The 21,575-nt window shown below is 42.6% G+C and overlaps 1 protein-coding gene across 1 annotated transcript in view; it reads left to right on the top strand.

The window, feature by feature from the left end:
• Positions 1-4,168: 4,168 nt before the first annotated feature.
• Positions 4,169-21,575, top strand: part of adcy9 (adenylate cyclase 9) — a 45,954-nt gene continuing 28,547 nt past the window's right edge. Inside the window, exon 1 of the mRNA XM_069665492.1 lies at positions 4,169-8,188. Within this exon, the coding sequence (XP_069521593.1) occupies positions 6,295-8,188 (1,894 nt within the window). The 5' untranslated portion in view covers positions 4,169-6,294. The remainder of the gene's footprint in view (positions 8,189-21,575) is intronic.

Raw genomic sequence — 21,575 nt, forward strand, 5'->3', positions numbered from 1 at the left:
CTCAGCACAGGGGTGTGCTGGGTTACATGCTAGTTAGCATGCTAACATTGACATTACTAACATGCACATTTTAAGAGGCTAAAGTGTGTTTGCTAATATATGCTTGTGAACACGAACATTTAGTACAGCCTAAGGTTTATGGAAATATATATAATTAGTTTTGCAAGTAAGTGGTTGAATTTAAAGAATTGGACAAACTTTGACGATGGCACTTAAAGTCAGAGTATCACCAAATTTCTAAAAATTAATTCAGAGACACATAAACTTGTGAAGCATAATTCATTGAAATCCTTCCAACAAGGATATCTCACTCCAAACAAAAACTATAAACATATTGATGGAGCGAGGAGTCGTTAGGATACATCATCTGGGGACTATCAATGAACCAAATGTTTGTGTCAATCCATTAGATGTGTAGATGATAAGATATTTCATTTATTTTAAAACTGTGCCCAGCTGGTGGTTTAAAAGGAGTAAGGCATCATAAAAGTGATTAATCCTCTGGGCACAACAATTTCTGTGTGGAGACCAGATACGCAGAATTTGAGTCCAAGAGAAATTGTCTCGAAAACTATATCGTATTGTATCTTATACTATCATAATGTATGGTATTGTGTTGTACTGCACTGTATCGTACCGTACAGTATCACACCATACCGCATCAGATGGTATTGTATCGTACAATGGGATTTTTTTCATAGTGGACATTTTTACATCCAACAGGAGGAAAAGCACAGATGTTCATAATAACTTTAACAATACTTCTGTTCTATTCAGGTGTCTGAGAAAGCCATGACAGGCAGTCAGCATGCACACTACCAGGAAATTCAAATTTAGGAAGCAGCTAAATGGAATACAGCCATCATTAATGCTACTATAAACACTTGTGCTTTTCCTCCTGTTGGATGTAAATATGTCCACTGTGAAAAAGGCCTATGCCGTGCCATACTAATGTACCCTACTGTATCGTATCATTTCGCATCATATCATACTAATGTACCATAACATACCGTACAGATTGTATCATATTGTATCATATCATACAAATGTATCGTAATATACTGTAGCATGTCGTATCGTATCATATCATAGTAACATACCATAATATACTGTAACGTATCATATGGCATCTTATCATACCAATTTACTGTAATATACAGTATCATGTCGTATTGTATTGCATCGTATCATACCAATGTACCTTAATATACTGTATCGTGACATATCAAATTGAATCATATCATACCAATATACCTTAATATACTGTATGTCGTACAATACCATATCGCATTGTATCATACCAATATACTGTAATATATTCATCTATATATATATATATATATATATATATATATATCACTTCACTGTTTCATTTTTGCAGAGCATTTTGTCACCCAGTTTTTATCTGCTTGTCTCCTCACTGGCGCTTCTCTTACTTGCAAGAAAATCTGCAGCTGTCCTGTAAATGACCCTGAGAAGTTAATATCCCACAGCATCAATAAAATATCCTAATCAACCACACCAGGATGACTCACACATTTACCCCCCCACTCGGCATGAACACACCTGTGTATGTGTAATGAAACACGTGTAAATATGTGTTGGAGCTCATATATTCTGAGTATAATCTGTGTTTGCTGAGCTGGCGGGCACAGCTCCCAGGTTTTGGACACAATGTTAACACAGACTTATCAGTGCCGCTTTATCAACTCTTCAAACAAGCGTCTCTTGTAAGCTCTCGAACATAAGCTCGCACTCATGCACACGCCGCCCATAAGCCATGTACACACACACATACACACACACACTCACATGTACACTTAAACAATGCACAGAGGATTACTTGCTTTATTGGACTCAAAGTTGAAACATTATTGCTTCTTCAAAGGAGGAGGACACACACACACACACACACACACACACACCAATATAACCCTGTGTTACCTTGTTTATCTTCTAGCAATTCACCTGCTGTCCACAATCTAATTTCACTATCTGGGGCTTAAAATAGAGCTAATTAAGAACGTTATTAGCAGTATTTCATTGCCAACATGCTTTCAACAACACTAACTATGTGTGTTTAGTAACTCTAAATGTGTAAAAGGTCACTGCACAGTAAACCATCCTCCTTTCTTCCTCGTGGTTTTCAGTTTTTCAGTTCTTAGCCTTGGAGAATAAACTTTGGCCAAACTGATAAGCTCCTTTCATACCTTGTTTTATGTTCTACATTTTGTGATCTTTTTCCTATTTTTGAAAGATCTGTGTAACTTTAAGTCCCCTAAAAACTATTCCAGTGCCAACGGCCTACAATATAAACGTGACCAGAAAATACTAAACAATTTAGGAACTGAGTAAAGTTAAATGAATTTAATTAAGGTAAGAGAATAATGCTGCAGACTGAGTTTATTATTGGCAACTAATTCAAACAAAACAACATCAGACCTTGCAAATATGTAGTAATGTACTACATTGCATCTCAAGAGTATTTATATGGATTACATGTGCAGTTTTATCTCTCACATTACAGATTAAGAATGGTCCTGGATCAGCACTCCAATGACCCACAGAAGAAAAAATCCTCAGCAGCCTCTGTGGTATTTTGTTGAAGCTTCGGTATAAAACAGATTTAGGTAACAACATAATTTGCTTACCTTAGTCAGTTGCAGGAAGGCAAATTTAGCAATCCTTATTTTTAGCAAATATTTTTATATTTAGCAAACTCTAAAAAACTGAAAAAAAAGAGGAAAAAATTACTGCTGTAAGGGAATCCTGGGTAGGCCTATATAAAATCTTGAACATGGTAAACAATAATAATCAGCTTATTGAGTTATGTAAGTATGGTTGTAGACTCTAATTTAAAACATATAACATATACTTTAGTATGTATTATGTACAGGTTTAAGGGATTTTATTTTAAACAAAATATAAAAATAAAGCATGTTTATAGGCGGTGTAAATGTTTGCAGGACGGCTCAACTTCTAGCTTTTTGTTACTTTATTAATAGGGCATTTAAACACAATTGGTTGGTCAATAATGCCGGTTGAGCGTGAACCAAAATCAGACGGGAAACATCAGCGGTGACTGATTTAAGTAATGTTATGGCGGTTATTCACATGTGACTTGAACGTAGTCGAGCTCTAGTACACCTACCCACAACCTTCAAGTTAAACCGAACCAACAGAGGACATACCGGAAGTCAGAATCTTCCTTCATATTAAAAGCGGTAAATGGTGGTTTTGACTCTGGTACTAAAGTAGCCTAAACAGTTTAGCTTGTTTATTTTTAGGGTCAGAGATAACCTTATGATAATTATAACGTTTCTTTTAAAAGAACTGTTGCTACATATGTGCTGGAAACTTTTCTTAGCTAGTAAAACAATGTTGCTAGGCTTACGTCAGACTCTTGCTAGCTGAAATTAATGTTCCGCTACTGTTTTAAAGAGCTAACATTAACACATTGTCCCTGTGGGAACTTCTGTATTTAATGAAAACAAATGTTTTTGCCATGTTTCGACTAGCTAGCTACAACGCTACCTTACGACCATCCCAGAACTGCAAATATAGCAATGAAACAGCAATTTACTATTAGCTAATTGAACCAAGTTAATGTGAACTTGACCCATGTTTCATGAATTTCAGAATAACTTTACTGGGAAAATAAAACAGGCCAAATACAACCGTAGTTAGAGTGCCTATATGGACTATGACAAGTAGCAAAGTAAGCTCTCTAATGTTAGGCATTATGTCAGTTTAAACTCATTAAACTCAATAAATGAATGAAAGTTCAATCGACCCTTTGCACTGCTTCTATTAGCTGCATGACAGCTGTATCTGTAAGCTAATGTGGACAAGTAACCTGTATGTTTGTTCTTCTCTTTAATGTGGAGTGTAACAGAACGTCATTCTTTTGCTTGTCTCTGTATGTTGCATATTTATCCAACTAAATACAGTTTATCCCTTTTTAAGCTTTCTTGTACTTTGTAGCCTTTTCATGACCATCGTCCTGTAAATGTGAACTGCCTGCCTGTATCAATTATGCGTGGAAAAGTTTACTACCTCGTACGCCTCCTTGAAAGGACAGACCGGAAACGGTGTTTTTTTAAACTGTAGTGGGCTTGACAGGCTGGTCCCACCAACCCGCACCGCCACAACAGCTGGGGGAGGATTTCCGACCCAGTCACAGCGAAGATGGTGGCACAGGAGTGGAGGTATAACGTTTGCCCGGATAGGACGGAACACCAGCCGCAAAACTCCCGCTGTAGGTCTGTTTTTATTTAGCCCCCAACTCCAGCAGAGAGCTGTTTCAGGGGGGAAAGGGAGGCAACCAGCGGCGGACGGAAGAGGACGCACCACAGCCAGAGCGCATAGTGTTGTGTTTGTTGGACACATGCATGCCAGCGAAAACTAGTGCTATCCAGACCTAAGGAATTGTTTGGGATCAGGAGTCAGTGCCGTTGTGGTGCAGTTTTTGATAATCCCAGCAAAGAATTATCCAAAGGGTTTCCTTTATCGCTCTGGGGATTTTCTGCTGCTTCGCTCCGGGGGGAATGCGAGGGGAGGAAATCCAGCCTCAGCTCCAAATAACCAGAGACTCCTAACTGGGTCTCCTCTCCAAACTCAGGAAATACGGCCTGGGAAAAAAGTTTGGGAGCTTTTGGAAACAAGAGGGGGCCTTTCGCTGACGTTTTACGGCGTGATTTTTAAGTACAACGTTTTTGTACTTGGAGCTAATGATACCCTGCATTAAGTTCACGAAAAGCAGTCAAATGTTAAACTCCGTGGGTGTTGTTATTGCAAGAGTTTTGATCATCACTATTTATAGACCAGCCTGCTCCGACCGAGGCTGTTCCTCATAGCTGTATATTTTGCCAACTGCGCGCAACAAGTTGCAGACACTCCCAGCAGAGGCAAACCTACACTAATTCGGGCCAGCGGATGGTATTTTCTGCGCTTCTCTTTTTGGATTATGCGTCTTTGAATAGCGCAAACCCCTCCCCGACCACCTCTTTGGAAAGCAGAGGGGGAATAAACGGTGGAGATCCGGAGAGAGAGTTCAGGAAAGGACGGGGCTGGATCCGTGGGAATAGGCCTGCCTGTCAGGCCTCTTATGATCTGGATCTTGGACTGGACAGGACTCCAAAATAACTCAGTCTGGAATATTTTCAAGGATCCGCTGGGATTAAGATGGAAGGAGGATGTATGGGGGGAAGAAATGCAAATCCTTAGCACACTGAGCCCTGCACGAGAGGGGGTGTAGAGGAAGGTAAAGCTGCATGAATTACAGATCATCCACTTTTTTAATTAACTGAACAAACAGTTTGCCCACAATTAAATTTTTACGTAAAAAATGCACAGCATAGCCAAAAGTAGACGATAAACGTGAGGACCTATCAATTCTAACTTTTTTTTTTTTTTTTAATAAAACTCAATTGCCTTTAGCTTTATTGCTTTATGATAAGGGAATTCATAGTGACCACACATTATTATTTTATTGTCATTAATCTAGTATGTAGTCAATATTTTTGTGTTTTTATAAACTGGAGGAAGTGTAAATGGGCCATTTGTCGCGCACGTTGTGGAGATAAGAGGGACAGTGTAACTTTTGCAGACACTTGCTGTGCACAACGCCAACTGTTGACAGCCTGAATCTGGATCTGCTCAGACGATGAAGCCCTGGACCTGAGCGCTGTTTTTCCACGCAAACAATTTTTTTTTATCGGAATGAAGAAAAATCTGGGCATTTTTCCTGCCTTGACTTTGTAATGTCAGCAGTATCGCTATTGCGCACATCCAGATGAGGTCATTTCCAGTCATGTAACGTCAGGAATGACCCGATGAAGGCATATTAAAAAACCCTTGCATCACAACGTTGTCCTTTCCGAGAAGGATGTTCAATTCAGGAGGCAGAAAGAGTGATGACAGTGTTTTTACCGCAGCTGGGGAGAAAGCCGGGCTCAAACCCAGAGCCTCTTTGGAGAAGGATACATGTAATGTGAGTACTGACGCAAACCCGGGCTCGGATAATGAACTGCTCAAGAAACTGGAACGGCGCGTCTTGTGTGAGTGAGTGTGCAGGCAGCTGTGTGCGTAGACAAGACGTCTGTGCCGTGCTCACCATTCATGCAGAGTGATTATTCCAACAAACACCTTTGCTCTCTATTTGTCCCTCTCTCCCCCCCTGCTCATGCCCCATGTGCACACGCTGCGCCCACGCGCTCTGTCTAATTGCATAGGCGCCATCAGAAGAAATTATTAATATTTAACACCCCCTCGTTTCTAGTCACATCAGTCAATATGGCCACTCTGCAACATCACCGGCAGCTTCTCATGCACGGCACGGAAGTGAGCTGCGCCTCCAGCGGGGATGGCGCGGTGACCGTGCGGATTACCAACAGCGCGCCACACGTGCATCAACATGAGCCTTTGAGGGCTGTGAACAGTGGAGCAGCAGGAGGAGCTGGGGGCTATGGCGCTGTGAGTAAAATGAACCCTAACCTCCACAAATACAGCATCTCCTCCAGCTGCAGCTCAGCAGACTCCAGACCGGCTGTGACCACCTCCTCCAGGGTGCACAGGGAGGCCCCGCCCCTTTTTGAACGCTCTGCCGCCCAGTGCTGGGACCCCAAGTTTGACTCTGCCATCCTTGAGGAGGCCTGCCAAGAAAGGTGCTTCCCTCAGACGCAGCGCCACTTTCGTTATGTCCTGTTCTACCTGGCGGTGGCAGCTGTGCTCTGGGGGGTGTACTTCGGGGTTAATAGTGACCGCTGTGACCCCGTGACCTTCCTAGTCCCCACAGCCTCCTTTTTAGTCCTCCTTGTGCTCCTCTTTTTGTTCACCTTAACCCAGCCTTACACAAGGCTGTACAACCAAACCTCCCTGCTCCTGATCGCGCTCACTTTTGCCATCACCTTAGCTCCACAGATACAGACTGCTGGCTTCACGGAGCTGGAGTGGGCTGGTCGAAGGAATGCCTCATATCTCTCACCAGGCAGAGGAGTACCACCTCCCACTCCTTGTATCTCCCCTGTGGGTACCTTTTCCCTGTGCATGGAGGTGCTGTTGTTGCTCTACAGCGTCCTCCATGTTCGATTGTATGCCTCTGTGATGCTCGGGCTCCTGTATTCAATATTATTTGAGGCATTAGAGTGGTTACCATTGCTTCAAAGGAGTTATGACACTACTAGATGGGAAGCAGAACCAGTAGGTTCAGGTTCTGATTGGGAAGAAGACACCCTCCGCTGGCTGGGTCCGGCTAAAGTTTTGCTTCATCTGTGTGCCCACGTCATTGGCATCCATCTGTTCATCATGTCGGAGGTGCGGTCCCGCAGCACCTTCCTCAAAGTGGGCCAGGCCATCATGCACGGCAAAGACTTAGAGGTGGAGAAGGCCTTGAAGGAACGTATGATCCATTCTGTGATGCCGCGGCGAGTTGCAGATGAGCTGATGAAGCAAGGTGATGACGAGGGCGGTGGTGAGAACTCTGGAAAGCGCTATTCCTCCGGTGCCTGCTCTGCCTCGGCTGTCTCAGTTGGTGGTGGAGGAGGCGGTGGAGCTTTACAAGCCCAAAGTGCCATAAACCCCAACAATCACCGTCACAATCACAAGCGGAAGAAGACCTCCATCCCCCGCGGACAGATCATCTTCAGGCCGTTCAACATGAAGCGCATGGAGCCTGTCAGCATTCTCTTTGCGGACATCGTGGGTTTCACCAAAATGTCTGCCAATAAGTCTGCCCCGGCCTTGGTGGGCCTTCTCAATGACCTGTTTGGACGTTTCGACCGGCTCTGCGAACTAACCGGCTGTGAGAAGATCAGCACTCTGGGGGATTGCTACTACTGTGTCGCCGGCTGCCCTGAGCCTCGATCGGACCACGCCAACTGCTGCGTAGAGATGGGCCTGGGTATGATCCAGGCCATCGAGCAGTTTTGCCAGGAGACATGCGAGACCGTCAACATGCGAGTGGGCGTCCATACTGGCACCGTCCTCTGTGGGATCCTGGGAATGAAGCGCTTCAAGTTTGACGTTTGGTCAAATGATGTCAATCTGGCGAACTTGATGGAGCAGCTCGGCGTGGCGGGCAAAGTCCACCTTTCGGAAGCTACTGCCCAATTCCTGGACGACCATTACCAGAGGGAGGATGGGAGGGTGGCGGAGAGAGCCGGGCAGAGCGTGGTGGAGAAACTGAAGGGTAAGTGGCTGTTTGCGTCTGACTTCCTCATCAAATTTTACATAAGAAAATTAAATTTGTTGTGTAGAAGTTAAATATTTATTTGTAATGATTCAAGGTGAGAATATCTGGTCTAGACAAGAAGCTCTACTGAACTTCAGAAGACATTTAGCTTTTGATTAAGATGATCAGCACAAAACTGTGATGAAAACGTGAACATGCAGCAAAGACTAACAAAGCATGGACATCTGAATGAAGTCATACAGGTACTGTAGGAGAGCGTTTGAAAGCCTACATTGTCTGTTGCATGCCCTCCTAGCACCGGGTCATCAGGGTTGAGTGGGGTCACAGCGTGCCTTGACAACTCTAAAATATGTTATCTGACCAGTTAGTCCTGTTGAAACGGTCCACACACACAAGCAGGAGATCAGGCTACAAGATTAAGAGATTAGAACACCAGGAAGAGAGACATGTTTTGGTTTATATCAAATGGACATCACTTCATTATTTAATACCAAATACTATGACTACATTCGAATTGTTAACCAGTTAAAGCCATTAAAATGTGCGAATCACAGAGCATTCGGTACATACTTGTTATGCCATTTTATTTCGCAAATCTCGTTTTGCATGAATTTGTATTGATTATAAAGTTGTTGTTTTGGAGCAGCACTGTTCGGATTTATTTTGGAGCGCCACATTTGGATGTCGGAGGCTTGTGTCACTGAGATTAGAGACTTTAATCTCCAAATACAACAAATGGATTGGAAATCCCTGCAACAGACAAATGTTGACAACTTGCATGGTAACTCTATTAACGGATACTTGGCCACAAAGATGACAACAAACATATATTTGGCATATACAGCTGAGATGGCTAAGATATATGAGATGAGATGGCCCATATATCTGTGAGGTTTCACATTTAGTTAAAGTCTAACAAGGTCAGTTTTGCTGCACAGATTAGGCCCTCGCTGGGATTAAATACAGTTTTGAAACATACAAGAATCCGATTAGTTCGGTTCAAAGTGTCTAACCTCCATGTTTCCCCTGTCAGAGCTGTAAATCAGTGCAATGTTTGCTTTAAATCTCTTGTTGTGGTTAGCCACAATGCTTGAGCTGGAGAGATAGAAGGATGGCTTGTACTGTGAGGCATTGGATTAAAGAGTTGTTCATCATATTTAACCACCACTTGTAGACTGGGAATAGTTGTGTCAAGGTGCAGAGACTAGAAAGACACCAGAACGAGTGTAAAAGAAGTGGAAAGCCCATCTCAATATTCGGTGGAAAGCAGCATCAATGGAACTAATCTCCCCAGCAGGGGATGCCTCTTGGGCCGTCTAATCTTAGTTCTCTTGCACACACAGTCTGTCTGTTCTATTGTCAGGCCTTATGTCAGAGTGTATTCACACTTGGCTCTAAATGGTGCCATCACTCTCTCTTCCAGACTGGCAATCAGTGACAGAGTTATATATTGACATGCAGCTTTTGTTGTGAGAAAGGATCTAGTTTCACGCTGGAACAGAGACTCACAGTTTCCTGCTCAGAGAAAGAGACGACCTTAACAGTTTGCATCTTTGGCAGAGAGAAAGTGGGTTTGACACCGTTTTTGTTTTTATGTAGAGACATTGACGTACCAGTTGTTGCTGAGAGAAATAAATAGTCAGGGCACCAAAGTGATCTAACTAATGCTTTATGCAGAGGGTACTGGAGAGACTTGTCCGAGTGGGTTATCTAAAAATCAATAAACACATCGGTTTTAGTAGGTATGCATGATTCTGATTTTCTCGGCTTACATTTGCCATTTGCCAGAGATTATTCACACCACCAGAATTCCCATAGAGTCCTAATGCAAGACAAAATCCATACCCTCTGCAGTGTGTAAATCGATGTATTGAAGAGTTGCTCGTTCAACATTTTCTCAATAATTACTGCAGCTTCAGCCGTCCTGAGGATGTCAGATCCACTTGCCCTCATCACTGGATCCTCTGTCACTTCTTATCTTTCCATCGGTTTGTTTTGCAATACTGTTCAACGAAAATCAAGCCCATCAAAGCCCACTGATCTATTGCAATTTAATACCTGGTTGATCATTTAGCATAAAATCTATAACCGCAACCAAATTGGGTGACATCCTCCATCCCTTTCTGAAACTCCTCACCTCTCAGTGTGTTCTTGCTCTTCTGTCTTCCTCTCCTTTGCTTCCCTTACTTGTTTCCCTCAAACAAGGGAAAGGGTTTCCCTCCCTCACTCTCTCCCTCCACTTATCCTCATTGTCGTTGTGATATCACAGTTGTTGCCTCAGCCTTTCACCTGTCACCCAGGAATGTATATGTGCTGTGTTGCGTTACGCTTTAGTGCTGCCTGTGTATCCTTAGTCAAGGCTTTTCTATAGATCCCTTCAGCAGGCCGAGCGAGCCATTTTCACTCTGTTAGTTCCTAAATACCCATCATCCCTCTGTCCTTTACACAACAACATATAAACAAACAAAACTTAAACTGGCCATTATTGCAGCCATTTAGTAAGATGCTCTCCATCTTATTGATCCATGTAATGGAGTGTGAGAGATGATACAGCAGAAAACAACATACCATCACAGTTCAGTGCATGGAGCATCGGCTGTGTCGAGGCTACATTATATTTAACTGCAAACTCTCAAACATCCGCTTTATGTGTTTCATGAGAGATGCAGGTGTGAGTCATACCTCTGTTGACAAATGCTTTAAAGGTGTAATAAGTAGGATTTTTCCTCGCATTTTGTCAACAACACATTCAAACTGGGCCCCTCCTCCTGGGCTCTTCGTCACCAGAAGCTCACTCTCTCGTGCAAGAACACGCCCACTCCGCCGAGCTAACACCGACAGCATCACGGTTACCTTTGTGCTAGCATGCTAAGTACTGGTTACTTTTGCACTAGCATGCTAACTGCCGGTTAGCTTGTCCTACCTGGTTTGAGGCACCTTCCTGTCCAACAGAAAGAAGGCCAACTCTGCATCGCTCTTTCACCATGTTCGCCGGTCTGAACGGGTCCCAGTTGCTAATTTGAACCACTCCCACACTCACCTATACGCTGTGATTGGCTCAGGGAACCACAACAGCGCACCTCCTGAAAACATCCCGTGCAAAGCAAAACAACAGAATAGATGCAGAGGGAGGGGTCTCACAAGGGTCTGCACACACACTCACCAACACACATGTATATAGGCCCATAAGTGATGATTAATAATATATTTGTAAAAGTCTATATTTTATTATTCTAGGAAAATCCTACTTATTATACCTTTAACTCTGTAGGTATTCAGTGAGGAGTCTTAATACTTAAAACAATATTATATATACAATACTATATATTTTATACAACTTATATTCAGGACAACATCACAACCTCCTGTGTGATATTGCTTTTAGACAGCAAACAGAAGTTTAAGAATTGAATGAAGTCATACAGGTACTGTAGGGCAGCGTTTGAAAGCCTACATTGTCTGTGCATGTGCTCCTTAGTATTAGTATTAATGGAGATATTATTTTTTACTTCACCAGCTCAAATAGTTTCACAAATTAACTGAAACTGGACTGTTGTTGCCAAGCAACCCAAACATTTTCCTGCCCTCTGTGTCTACAGGTTACCACAGATCATCTGTTTTTATCATGTACATTTATCTGTATGTTTTAATTATCAACTAGTGAAATAAGAGTCTACTGTGTGATTCAGAGGTACCAGCCTGATAAATGTAGACACACACGGTCTGCTGTAACATTAATTAACAGTATTCAGAACACCTGGCTGAGGCGGAGTGATACACAGAGTGAAAAGTCCCAGTGATGTTGTGCTTTATATCGGCACACATGGAATGCCTCTTAGTAAGCTGTTTCTTTGAATTAAAAGATTGACTTCATAGCTCTAAAATGTAAAATGTTAAGATGAAAATGAAAATTTTAAGTTCAGCAAATGTTCATGTTTGAAAGTTACTAAATCTATTGGCGCATTTGCTCAGTTGACAAATCTTTCTTGGTTTAAAATGTGCCACACTTTACTCCCCCCCTTTGACTGCTCGTGTCTCCCTCATTGTTTCCACTCCAGCCTCGTCTCTTTCTGCCTCTAACACACAAACACGCTGTAGTTTCACAGCAGGGTGTGCGGCCTGCAGATTTCTGTCCTGTGTTTTTGTTTAGCTGGTCCTTATATCCTTCCTGTATCTGCTGCGTTGATGCCTTTTTAGGCTCCCCTTGTTGAGGGCTGAAGCTTGGGGAGAGGAGGTGGTGGAGTTTGTGTGCGTGTGCGCGCGCATTGGACTGTGTAGGTTTTCAGTAGACGCAGCAGTATAGCAGCATGTTGTATATCTGCAGACTCAAGGTTTGGACCTTGAACCGTTCCAGTGGTATCAAAGGGCGGCACTGGCACCTTGTCAGTTTCAATCAGCGTGAGTCAGGAAGGACTGTGCGTGTTTATGTGTTGCATGTACAAATAGTTGCCTGCTTGCATTTGTCTGTTTCTGTGTGTCTGCCTGTGCACGTTGACACCCGTGTGTACAAACAAGTCTCTCCTTACAGTGTAAGTGTGTATGCAGCGGTAAGTTCGTGCCCTCAGGCTGGTTAGTCTGCCATATATCGCTCGTTGAGTCCATGACATTTCACATCTAGATCACCACAACACACGATCAGTAGTTCACTGAGTTGAGGCCGATCCAAGTGCGTAATTTTGATTGAATTCTGCTGAGACTTTCAAAGTAAAAGCTAAAGACAATTTCTTCTCTGAGAGTGACGTTTTCCTGGCTCTGTAGTGTAATGAATTGAAGAGTACCTCTGATAATGTTAACAGTGCTCAGCAGTGCTTCTCCTAATGTTATCGCTCAAAGTGTCTCCTGTTGAAAAAGTTTATTCAAGACCATCTAGAGCCATTATATTAGTTGATTAATTGATGAGATGATCAGCTGAGAATTCTTCACTGACATCTTAATGGACTGGAAGCATTAGAGTCAGTTCCAGACTTGACAGCAGCAGAAAAGTGAGAAAAGAATATTTTATGTTCTACTGCCAAAGTTTTTTTAGCTGTTTTCGGTAGATTCAGATTTGTATTAGAGAAGAAGAAGAAGAAGAAGAAGAAGAAGAAGAAGAAGAAGAGGAGCAGGGAGGAGTTTCAGCTTTCTCTGCTGCCTCTCATCTCACATCTTCACCTTTCAGTGAGAGCCCCAGTGCTGTATATGCCAGGCAAACAAAGTGTGTCTGTGCGTGAGTGTTTAAAGATAAAGATAAGACACCCAGGACATAAAACAGAATGAATGATCAAAGGCTTCGTGCCTTCGATAAACAGAAGCACATGTAGAGTAGACCCATATCACTGAGAGGTGACGACAGAGGGTACAAAATCATTTGGGCCTAATCTTTTAATCTCGTCTTTGTACAGTATACTCTCTCTTTTTTCTCCCTCTGCCTCTGCACTGTCACACACACCATCTTCACCATGCCCTGTTTCTGTTGCCCTGAGGCCTTTGGCCCAACATGCTGCTGTTTCACCTCGGCTACTCCTACCTCATTGGTTTTCAGCAATGCTCTCACTACAAGGCTCAAAGGTCAACTGTAATCGCTTGACTAGGTTGTCTTGCAAGCATGTGTGTATCTGAGTCTGACTGTTGCTGTGCATGATAACAGAATGAAGAGAAAACGCAGCCCTGTTAGAGGAGAGATGAGAGCAGAGGAAAGACCAGGCAGGAATTGACAAGTGATGGAGAAGAAAGAAGACTTCAGATATATGATTGTAAATTGTGATTGCTTCAGTGGTATTCAGCTGGATTTTTGTTGCGTTTACATAAGCAGCTTATATCCTTCGTGTGACAGTTATCTAGGTGGCAGGCAATTACAGAGGACCAGGGTCCATGTTTTATCTCTGGTGATCCTATCTAACTGGGCTTCATGTGACGTAATGGTGATAACAACGGTCAAAATCTGCTTCCACGTTTTAGAGTTCCTCTTCACTAATACCACTAGCTGGGTTTACACGCACACTTTTTGTCATTGTGATTGAACTCATTCCGATTGAAGATTTTGGGTCAACTGTTTACATGTGTGATCCATTACCATCTGGTGTTTACATGCGCTCATGATGCTTTTTGTAACGCACGTTTTATATCAGCTCCAGATGGAGATTTATCGTCTGTTCAGCGCAGTAGTTGCCGTTGTTGTGTTGCTGTTAGGCAAGCAACAACGTGACACAAACGTATCAGCCGTCAACGTATCAGCCCTATCTATATTAAAGGGCCAGTTCGCCGATTTTCAACGTCAGTCCTATCATGCTATTATGGGGAGCTAATTCCATGATGGTAGAAAAAAAGCAATTTTTCGCTCCGCCAGGTGAAGCTTTTTAAGTAGTCTGGCGGAGGTTTTCCAGGGCCCATTGGAGACGCCAACTACACTTCCTCAATCTAGGACGCCCGCCTACGATGTCATGTCTCGTTCAAAATCGTCTTTGAAATGTAGACTGCAGACCTGAAGACTTTTAGACAATCCACCGGTATATTGGGTGGTGTTGGCTGGGTGTTGTACTGGCTGTTTGTACAACTTTCTCCACAGCTATGGCCCGGATTTCAAACATTATTGCTTCTGTCGATTACAGAGAACACCAGCTTTGACTGACAGGGGCTTTTTCCAGGGGTCAATTTAGGGGGCTCCTTTAATGTTTGAATTAAAAATATGCTCTCTGAGGTTGTCCAGTTTAACTTGGATGCTGCTATTTTGTGAAAAGCAGAAGAACGCAGTCCAGACGTAACAGGACGTAATCGGGTCAAATCGTTTACATGCTACAGTTTTTCATTTGACCCGTTTATGAAAAGGTTTAAACCACCCCTCTGCAACCGATTGAAATTTCAATCAGTTTGAGCCTTTTTATTCTGACTGAGGTGTTTACATGGAGCATTTTTATTCGGTTTGGGCTTTCAAAGCGGTTATAATCAGAACACTGGGCTCCACGTAAACCCGGCTAATGACAGCAGCAGTGTTTAGTTGTGACTCTGGCAGCCAAATGAAACCATCGCAGAACAGAAGGATGTACAGTCAGAACACTGTGGACAGTAAAGAATACGTTTCTGCATGTCAAACTCTTTACCTGTTAATTATCTAAACAAGAACATACATCACAACATTAAATACTGAGTCTATTACACGTTGTACTTATTACATAAAAGATGACAAAGCATCAGCAGTGCTGTTCTGTCTGACTTTCCACCCTGCACATCCACACACTGTACCAGCAGTGTACTTTCTCCAGCATTATATTAGGTACATCCTTATTCCATTATCATTAATGCTGATACTAAATCATGATGTAACAGCGACAGTAAGAAGCTAATGAGCCAGCAGAGTATGAGAGGAGGCCACAGGCGCTGATAGCAGGAGCTTTCGACAGACAGTCTCTCTCTCATTATCGTCTCCCTGCATCTCTCTCTCTCTCTCTCTCTCTCTCTCTCTCTCCCCCCTAATAGACCTCTAATAACACTCATCCTCTGCCTCTCTCCCTTAATGGATCTGTAATGTCGCTCACTCTTTCGCAGTTGCCTAATCAGCAATTATTTTATTCACCACGCCAAATACTCCTATAGACGTTTGTCATTCGTGTTGCTCAAGAATGTGTTGAGTCAAGCGTGTGTGTGTGTGTGTGTGTGTGTGCGTGTGTGTTCAGTGTTGATAAGCGTGCCCAACCCTGTCTCAGCCTGATTGCCTGTGTAGTGTGCGCACACACACACACACACACACACACACACACACACACACACACACACACACACACACACACACACAGAAACACACACACTTAATCTTTAACTAGTCCTCACTGGCAGTTTTCTGTGTAATAAACTTTTCTATTTCTGGAAGTCTGACTTAATTTGCGTAATTAAATGAATCCCGAACACATGAGTCAGCGGCCGGTTTTGTGTTTCATGTTTTTGACAGGTATTTCCAGTCTTTCCAGTGTGTAAGTGACAGAGAGCAAATGTTGTACATGCTTGTTTGCATGTGAGCTGTCAGTCATCAGTGTAGTTTACAGTGCGTGTGTTCATGTCTTTACCTGGACTTAACAGACACTAAAGTATTTTTGTATTCAATATCAGGGGCTGCTTTGTCATGTGAAATATTACTTTTACATTCATCTTGTGCAATAATACTTTTCATTATTATCTTGTATAATTACATTTAATAATCATGTGCTATGAGCTGCAAGGTGGTGCGCTGTTGCCTCACAGCTAGAGGGTTCCTAGTTCCTTTGTGAGCCTTTCTGTGTGGAGTTCACATGTTCTCCCCGTGCATGCGTGGGTTCCCTCCGGACACTCCGGCTTCCTCCCACAGTCCAAAGACATGCTCGTCAGGATTAATTGATGACTCGAAATTGCCCGTAGGTGAAAAACCTGCAACAACGCACTAAATACAGGTGGGAAAGGGGAACAATGATCACTGAAGATACTGCCAATGTATTTGCCATTACTGCTTTCCTGCTCAGCTAACTTTAGTAAATAACTTATTGTACTTCTGTGATTCTATTAGACTCTGTCTGTCGCATTTTACCCATAAACTGTACACTTCATAATTTACATTTCCCTATATATCCCTACATATTTAAATTGTTATTTTTGGGTTACTATAACTTTTTAATAGTGATTGTGAAAGGCTGCACCGTGCAGTGGTTAGCGCTGTCGCCTCACAGCTGGAAGGTCCCAGGTTCTAATCCCGGTGCTGCATGTTCTCCCACATACACACGGTCCTAACACATATTTGGTGACTGTAAAATTGCCTGTCGCCATGATTGCGTGAATGGTTGTCTGTCTCTGTGTGTCAGCCCTGTCACTGAATGCGGCACCCTGTACGATCAGGAGTGGATGGATGAAATCTGAGAATTTCCTTGAGGATTCATAAAGTTCTGTATTATGTTATTGTAGTAAAAGTGATGAATTGTCACCTGCAGTCATGTGACCTGTAACATTTCGATTGACTCTTTATCTGGTCTCATTTTGGTGTTTAATCGTGGACTTGCATTTTCTCTCCTGCTGTAGTTTTTGCCTTTTTTTTCACCCTGAAGTAGACACTGACGAAGCCGGCTTGCATAAACACAATATAAATGTAAATCTTTAATAATGTGGGATGTTGAACATTGCAATGTCATGCACATTGCTTAATAGTCCTGATGATTCACTTCCTGGTGGATCGAGGCCTCTCCAACAGGCCGGTCCTTCTGTTACTAATTGACCAGCTCATACAGAATGTATGAGTGTCAGAGAAGCAGGGGTCAAGGATCCATTATGTGTGTGTGTTTGTGTGTGCGCGCTAAGTCACTGCTAAACTGCAGCTTGGGTTGCACACAAGGGTCCACATGTATATCTCCCATTTACTCATGTGTTTGTGTGTATATGACAACTGTTTGAATTCCACTTTGACAACAGCTGTATGTGCCAGTGTGGCAACAGCAGCTGCTTTCTGAACTCTGTGCGTGTGTGAGTGTGTGTGTGTACCAGTACAGTACGCTGGAGTGGTGCTGAGTTAAACGGCTGTTATGAATAATAGATACAGAGCGCGGCCTCAAGACTGTTAAAAAATCCATGAGCTTCCTTTGCAGTCGTTTATATATCTGAAGCGCTTATAGGAGACGGTGAGAGAGTAAAGCGAGACACAAACACTTTTCTCTGTTTTGATGTTTGGCCGGCTCATTACAAGACGAGGTGTAAGGTAGAGGGGTAATATTGGCCGTGGAGTCGAGTATTTTATGGGAGAGGTAGTTTCTGTGTTTGTTAAAGATAAGTAAGAAGATGTACAGCTGACTCAGTGAAGCGCACGCCTCCACGGACTGTAAAGTTTCAGCAGTCAGCAGAAAGGGTCCAGATAAGCTCAGGTTCGAGCAGAGCCAGTGGCAGGATTATTTGGCGTGCGGGGGGCATTCAATTTTTGGTAGTGGGCACAAAAAATACATCCATATGTTGTCTGTAGCCAACAGCCTTAGAGATAATAACTGCGATTCTTTGGGCTAACATTTTTTCCCTGAAGGATTATGCGTCTCAGACTAGTATACAGCAATTTCTGCATTTGATAAACACGGATATAAATCTGCAAAAACCAGCTTACAACAAAGAAAACATACCACGACCAGAACAATGAAGCAACATGCTACATTCACACACTAAGTCCCAATATAAGTCTGTCATCAAAATCAACAATTCAGTACACAAAATCACTCTGGTGTAGAAATAATGCCAATATAGACAAGGTTGTAATTTGGCATGGAAGCCTTTTACTCACCATCAAGTTCCTTAATATATAGTACACAGTACTTTAAGTGTTTCTGTAACCTTTGTCGACCTTGTTGTCTATAGCCGCTTTCCCACTGGTAAAAAAAACGCTAACACCTGGCTTTTTTGCTTAATGGGAAAGGTTCAGACCCGGGTCAAATGACTCTGCAGTAGACCCCGGGTAATTATCGCCTCAGCTCCGATCGGCATTGATGGGAACACAAAACCTGTGTCAACACGCTAATCTCCGCCCCCTCTCCGGCGCGATGCTATGCTCCATCGGTAACTTCTGCGACTCTGTATTGTTTGTCTTCACTGCACTGAGCGAATAAAACACCTGTTTTATGCAACACTACCATGACGCCTCACAACCATTCTTCACTAGTTAGATAGTTAGTAGGTATACCAGGCTAAAGAAACCAGAGATTGTTGGTATGTTGTTAGATTTTAAAAGCAACCTGAGTTTGTTGTATGGTTCAATTTAGTCGTATAGTAGAAAATGTAACATCAGTTGATCTCGCAGTTAAAACAGCCGAGTCCTTCATTTGAAGGGTTGAAGCACCAGTTTTACCTTCCCTCATCATATGTTTGTCTGGCTTCATTTGGAGTTTCACTCTTTCATTAAAGCCTAGAGGGGAGCTCTTTGTTTCCTTACATGCAAGGTGGGCTCACTTGGCCTTAACCGACCTACTTCTGTCAATAAATTCCTCTGTTTCCCAGCATGCCCTTTAGTCTCAAAGAAGGTTCATTATGGCTTAAAATGTGTCTTGTGATTTCACTGAATGCCAGTAAGGTCACTTTAGTGGACAAATCAGCATCTCTGCCTCTACGTTGATGGATTTTGTTACCCTTAGGAAGTGCTGGATATTTATAAAAGTATAAAATAACAACATTTGAAAGAAATGTATACCACTACACAACAGAAGAGGAACTATCCCTTTGGTTGCCACTGTGAATTTCAGATCAAATACAGCAAATGAGTGATGTATTAAACATGGAAATGGGGATATATTTACATGTATTTTCCTACATATCTGCAAGTGTCTGTCTGTAAATGTGAGCAGCAGCCTTCCTTTTGTAGCATGAATAGCATGTAAAGCGCTGTTCCCTGGTGGTCTGTTGAAACACGAAGGAGGCAGAAGAAGAAGGAGCATTTTTTCTGGTCATGATCCTTTCCCAAGGATTTCCCACAGTCTAGTTCAGGGCAGCGTGTGTGTGTGTGCGTGTGCGTGTGCATGTGTGGTTGAAAAGGGGCCATAACATACAGCAGAAAGAATAACCCCATGCAATGACAGTGTGACTCAAATGAGACCATGCAGTTCAAGTGCATTTTGCACTCCTAAAAACATGTTATGTGACGACGGCCTTATAAGGACAATCTGCTGCCCTTTTTGATACCATACACAGCAACATATTAAACATACAGGGAGTGCTGAGTGAGGTCTTGAGGGACCCCAAGAATAAACTACTGTAAGAAACCATCAGGAGAAAGTTTAACTGCGTTTCATCTGGAAAAAAAAGTTGAAATCTTCTGAATCTGTGACTACAGCATCCACAGTGTGTCATGGTAAACGTTTCCATCTATATAAACTGGAGGGATAACTCGGTGCCTTTGTAGCTATGAATTATCCCCCAGGACCAGCATCTTTAAAGCACGAGCAAGCTATTTTTTAGGAAAATGTTTTGATATATTTATTATAATTTTTGTACATCCTGTCAGTAATCAATAAATAAGATGCTGTGGCTGCCACAGGCCTGCAATAAGCTCATCAATTCCCCTTCATGTGGTTCGTGGGAGCAGCTATGACTGTTATAGAAGCTATTTTTCAGGTGCATTCTTTGAATCCTGTCCTGCTCTTGCTGGCTTCTCTAGGAGTTGAACCAAATGTAGCCAAACGGTGGTATCTGTTGAGGCACACACTCCTGGAACAAATTACCAGCCCGTATCAGAGACTGCGACAACTACTTTACCTTTAAAAAACACTCAAACATTGCTTAAAAACTAACCAGTCATGCACTCATGCATAACAGCTGTTCCTGCGGGTATTGGGATCATCTTGCATTATAACCAACTTAGTGTATGTGGGTACGTTATTTGTCATGTAACAAATGTGTTCATTCTATATGGAAAATTGTTTGCGAGCACGTCTGTGTGCCGTCTCACGAGGTGTCCTTAATTGTAATATTTGTTGTATGTGATTCTTTTCTAAGTTCCTGCCTTTGGACTACGGATGACATTTAGCTATTGTGCTAATTCCGGCATATTTACTTTGAAGCATATTGCTGAAAGGTTGATTAATGTGCACTGTCCGAAATCGATAAATGAATAAAATGAAAAGTGCAAAACTTAACTAAAAGCAGAAACAGAAAATAAAGGTATTGGGTCATGTGGGTCAGTTTGGCAGCAAGTATGTCAGTCAGTAGGATTGAGGTTAATCTACCTGCGTGTTTTCAGTTAATATGTGACAGTGTGTGCAAGAGCACAAAACAAGTGGCATGTCAGTCGTCATTGGTGTCCCCTCTGCAGATAGACCAAGGTTTGTCATTTTTGACTCAAGGCCTGTCCTCTGCCGCCCAGCGACAGCCTCCCGGAGAGAAACTCAGAGACTCAAAATGCCTTTAAACAGATGTGTGTGTGTGTGTGTGTGTTTATCAGAGTGACGCAGTGACACTCGGCAGTGCGTCACTGTTCCTGTCAACCCGCTGCACTACAAGTCACACACGCACACACACACTGACTTGTAGGGCTTTCAGAGTGAAGAGCCATTGAAAACAGATGGTGAATGATTAAAAAGACGTATTCTTTTACCAGTTTGTCTTTATTACACAGGTGTAATGTTTGTCAAACACCACTCGACGAAAGAAGCCGACGACTAGGGTTTGGGTATAATTTACATTCAGTTCTGATATTCGGCACGATATATCAGATTTTTGTCCTCCTCATGATGTGAACATACGCAGTAAATACAAGGATAAACGAAAGGCTTCATGGTGCATGGAAAGGTACATGAAAACATTTGACCTTGAAATGCGTTCACACTTGTTTAATCAATCAAATTATGTTTTTTTTTTAATTATGGAGTCTAAGGGCCTGGGTCCACTAACGCAATTTTTTTTTTCCTGGCAGCGCCCACAACCTCAT

Source organism: Semicossyphus pulcher, unplaced genomic scaffold (genome assembly GCF_022749685.1).
Source record: "Semicossyphus pulcher isolate SPU_LCO1_2020_fin unplaced genomic scaffold, fSemPul1.0.p SCAF_17, whole genome shotgun sequence".
In the NCBI taxonomy this organism is placed as follows: domain Eukaryota; kingdom Metazoa; phylum Chordata; class Actinopteri; order Labriformes; family Labridae; genus Semicossyphus; species Semicossyphus pulcher.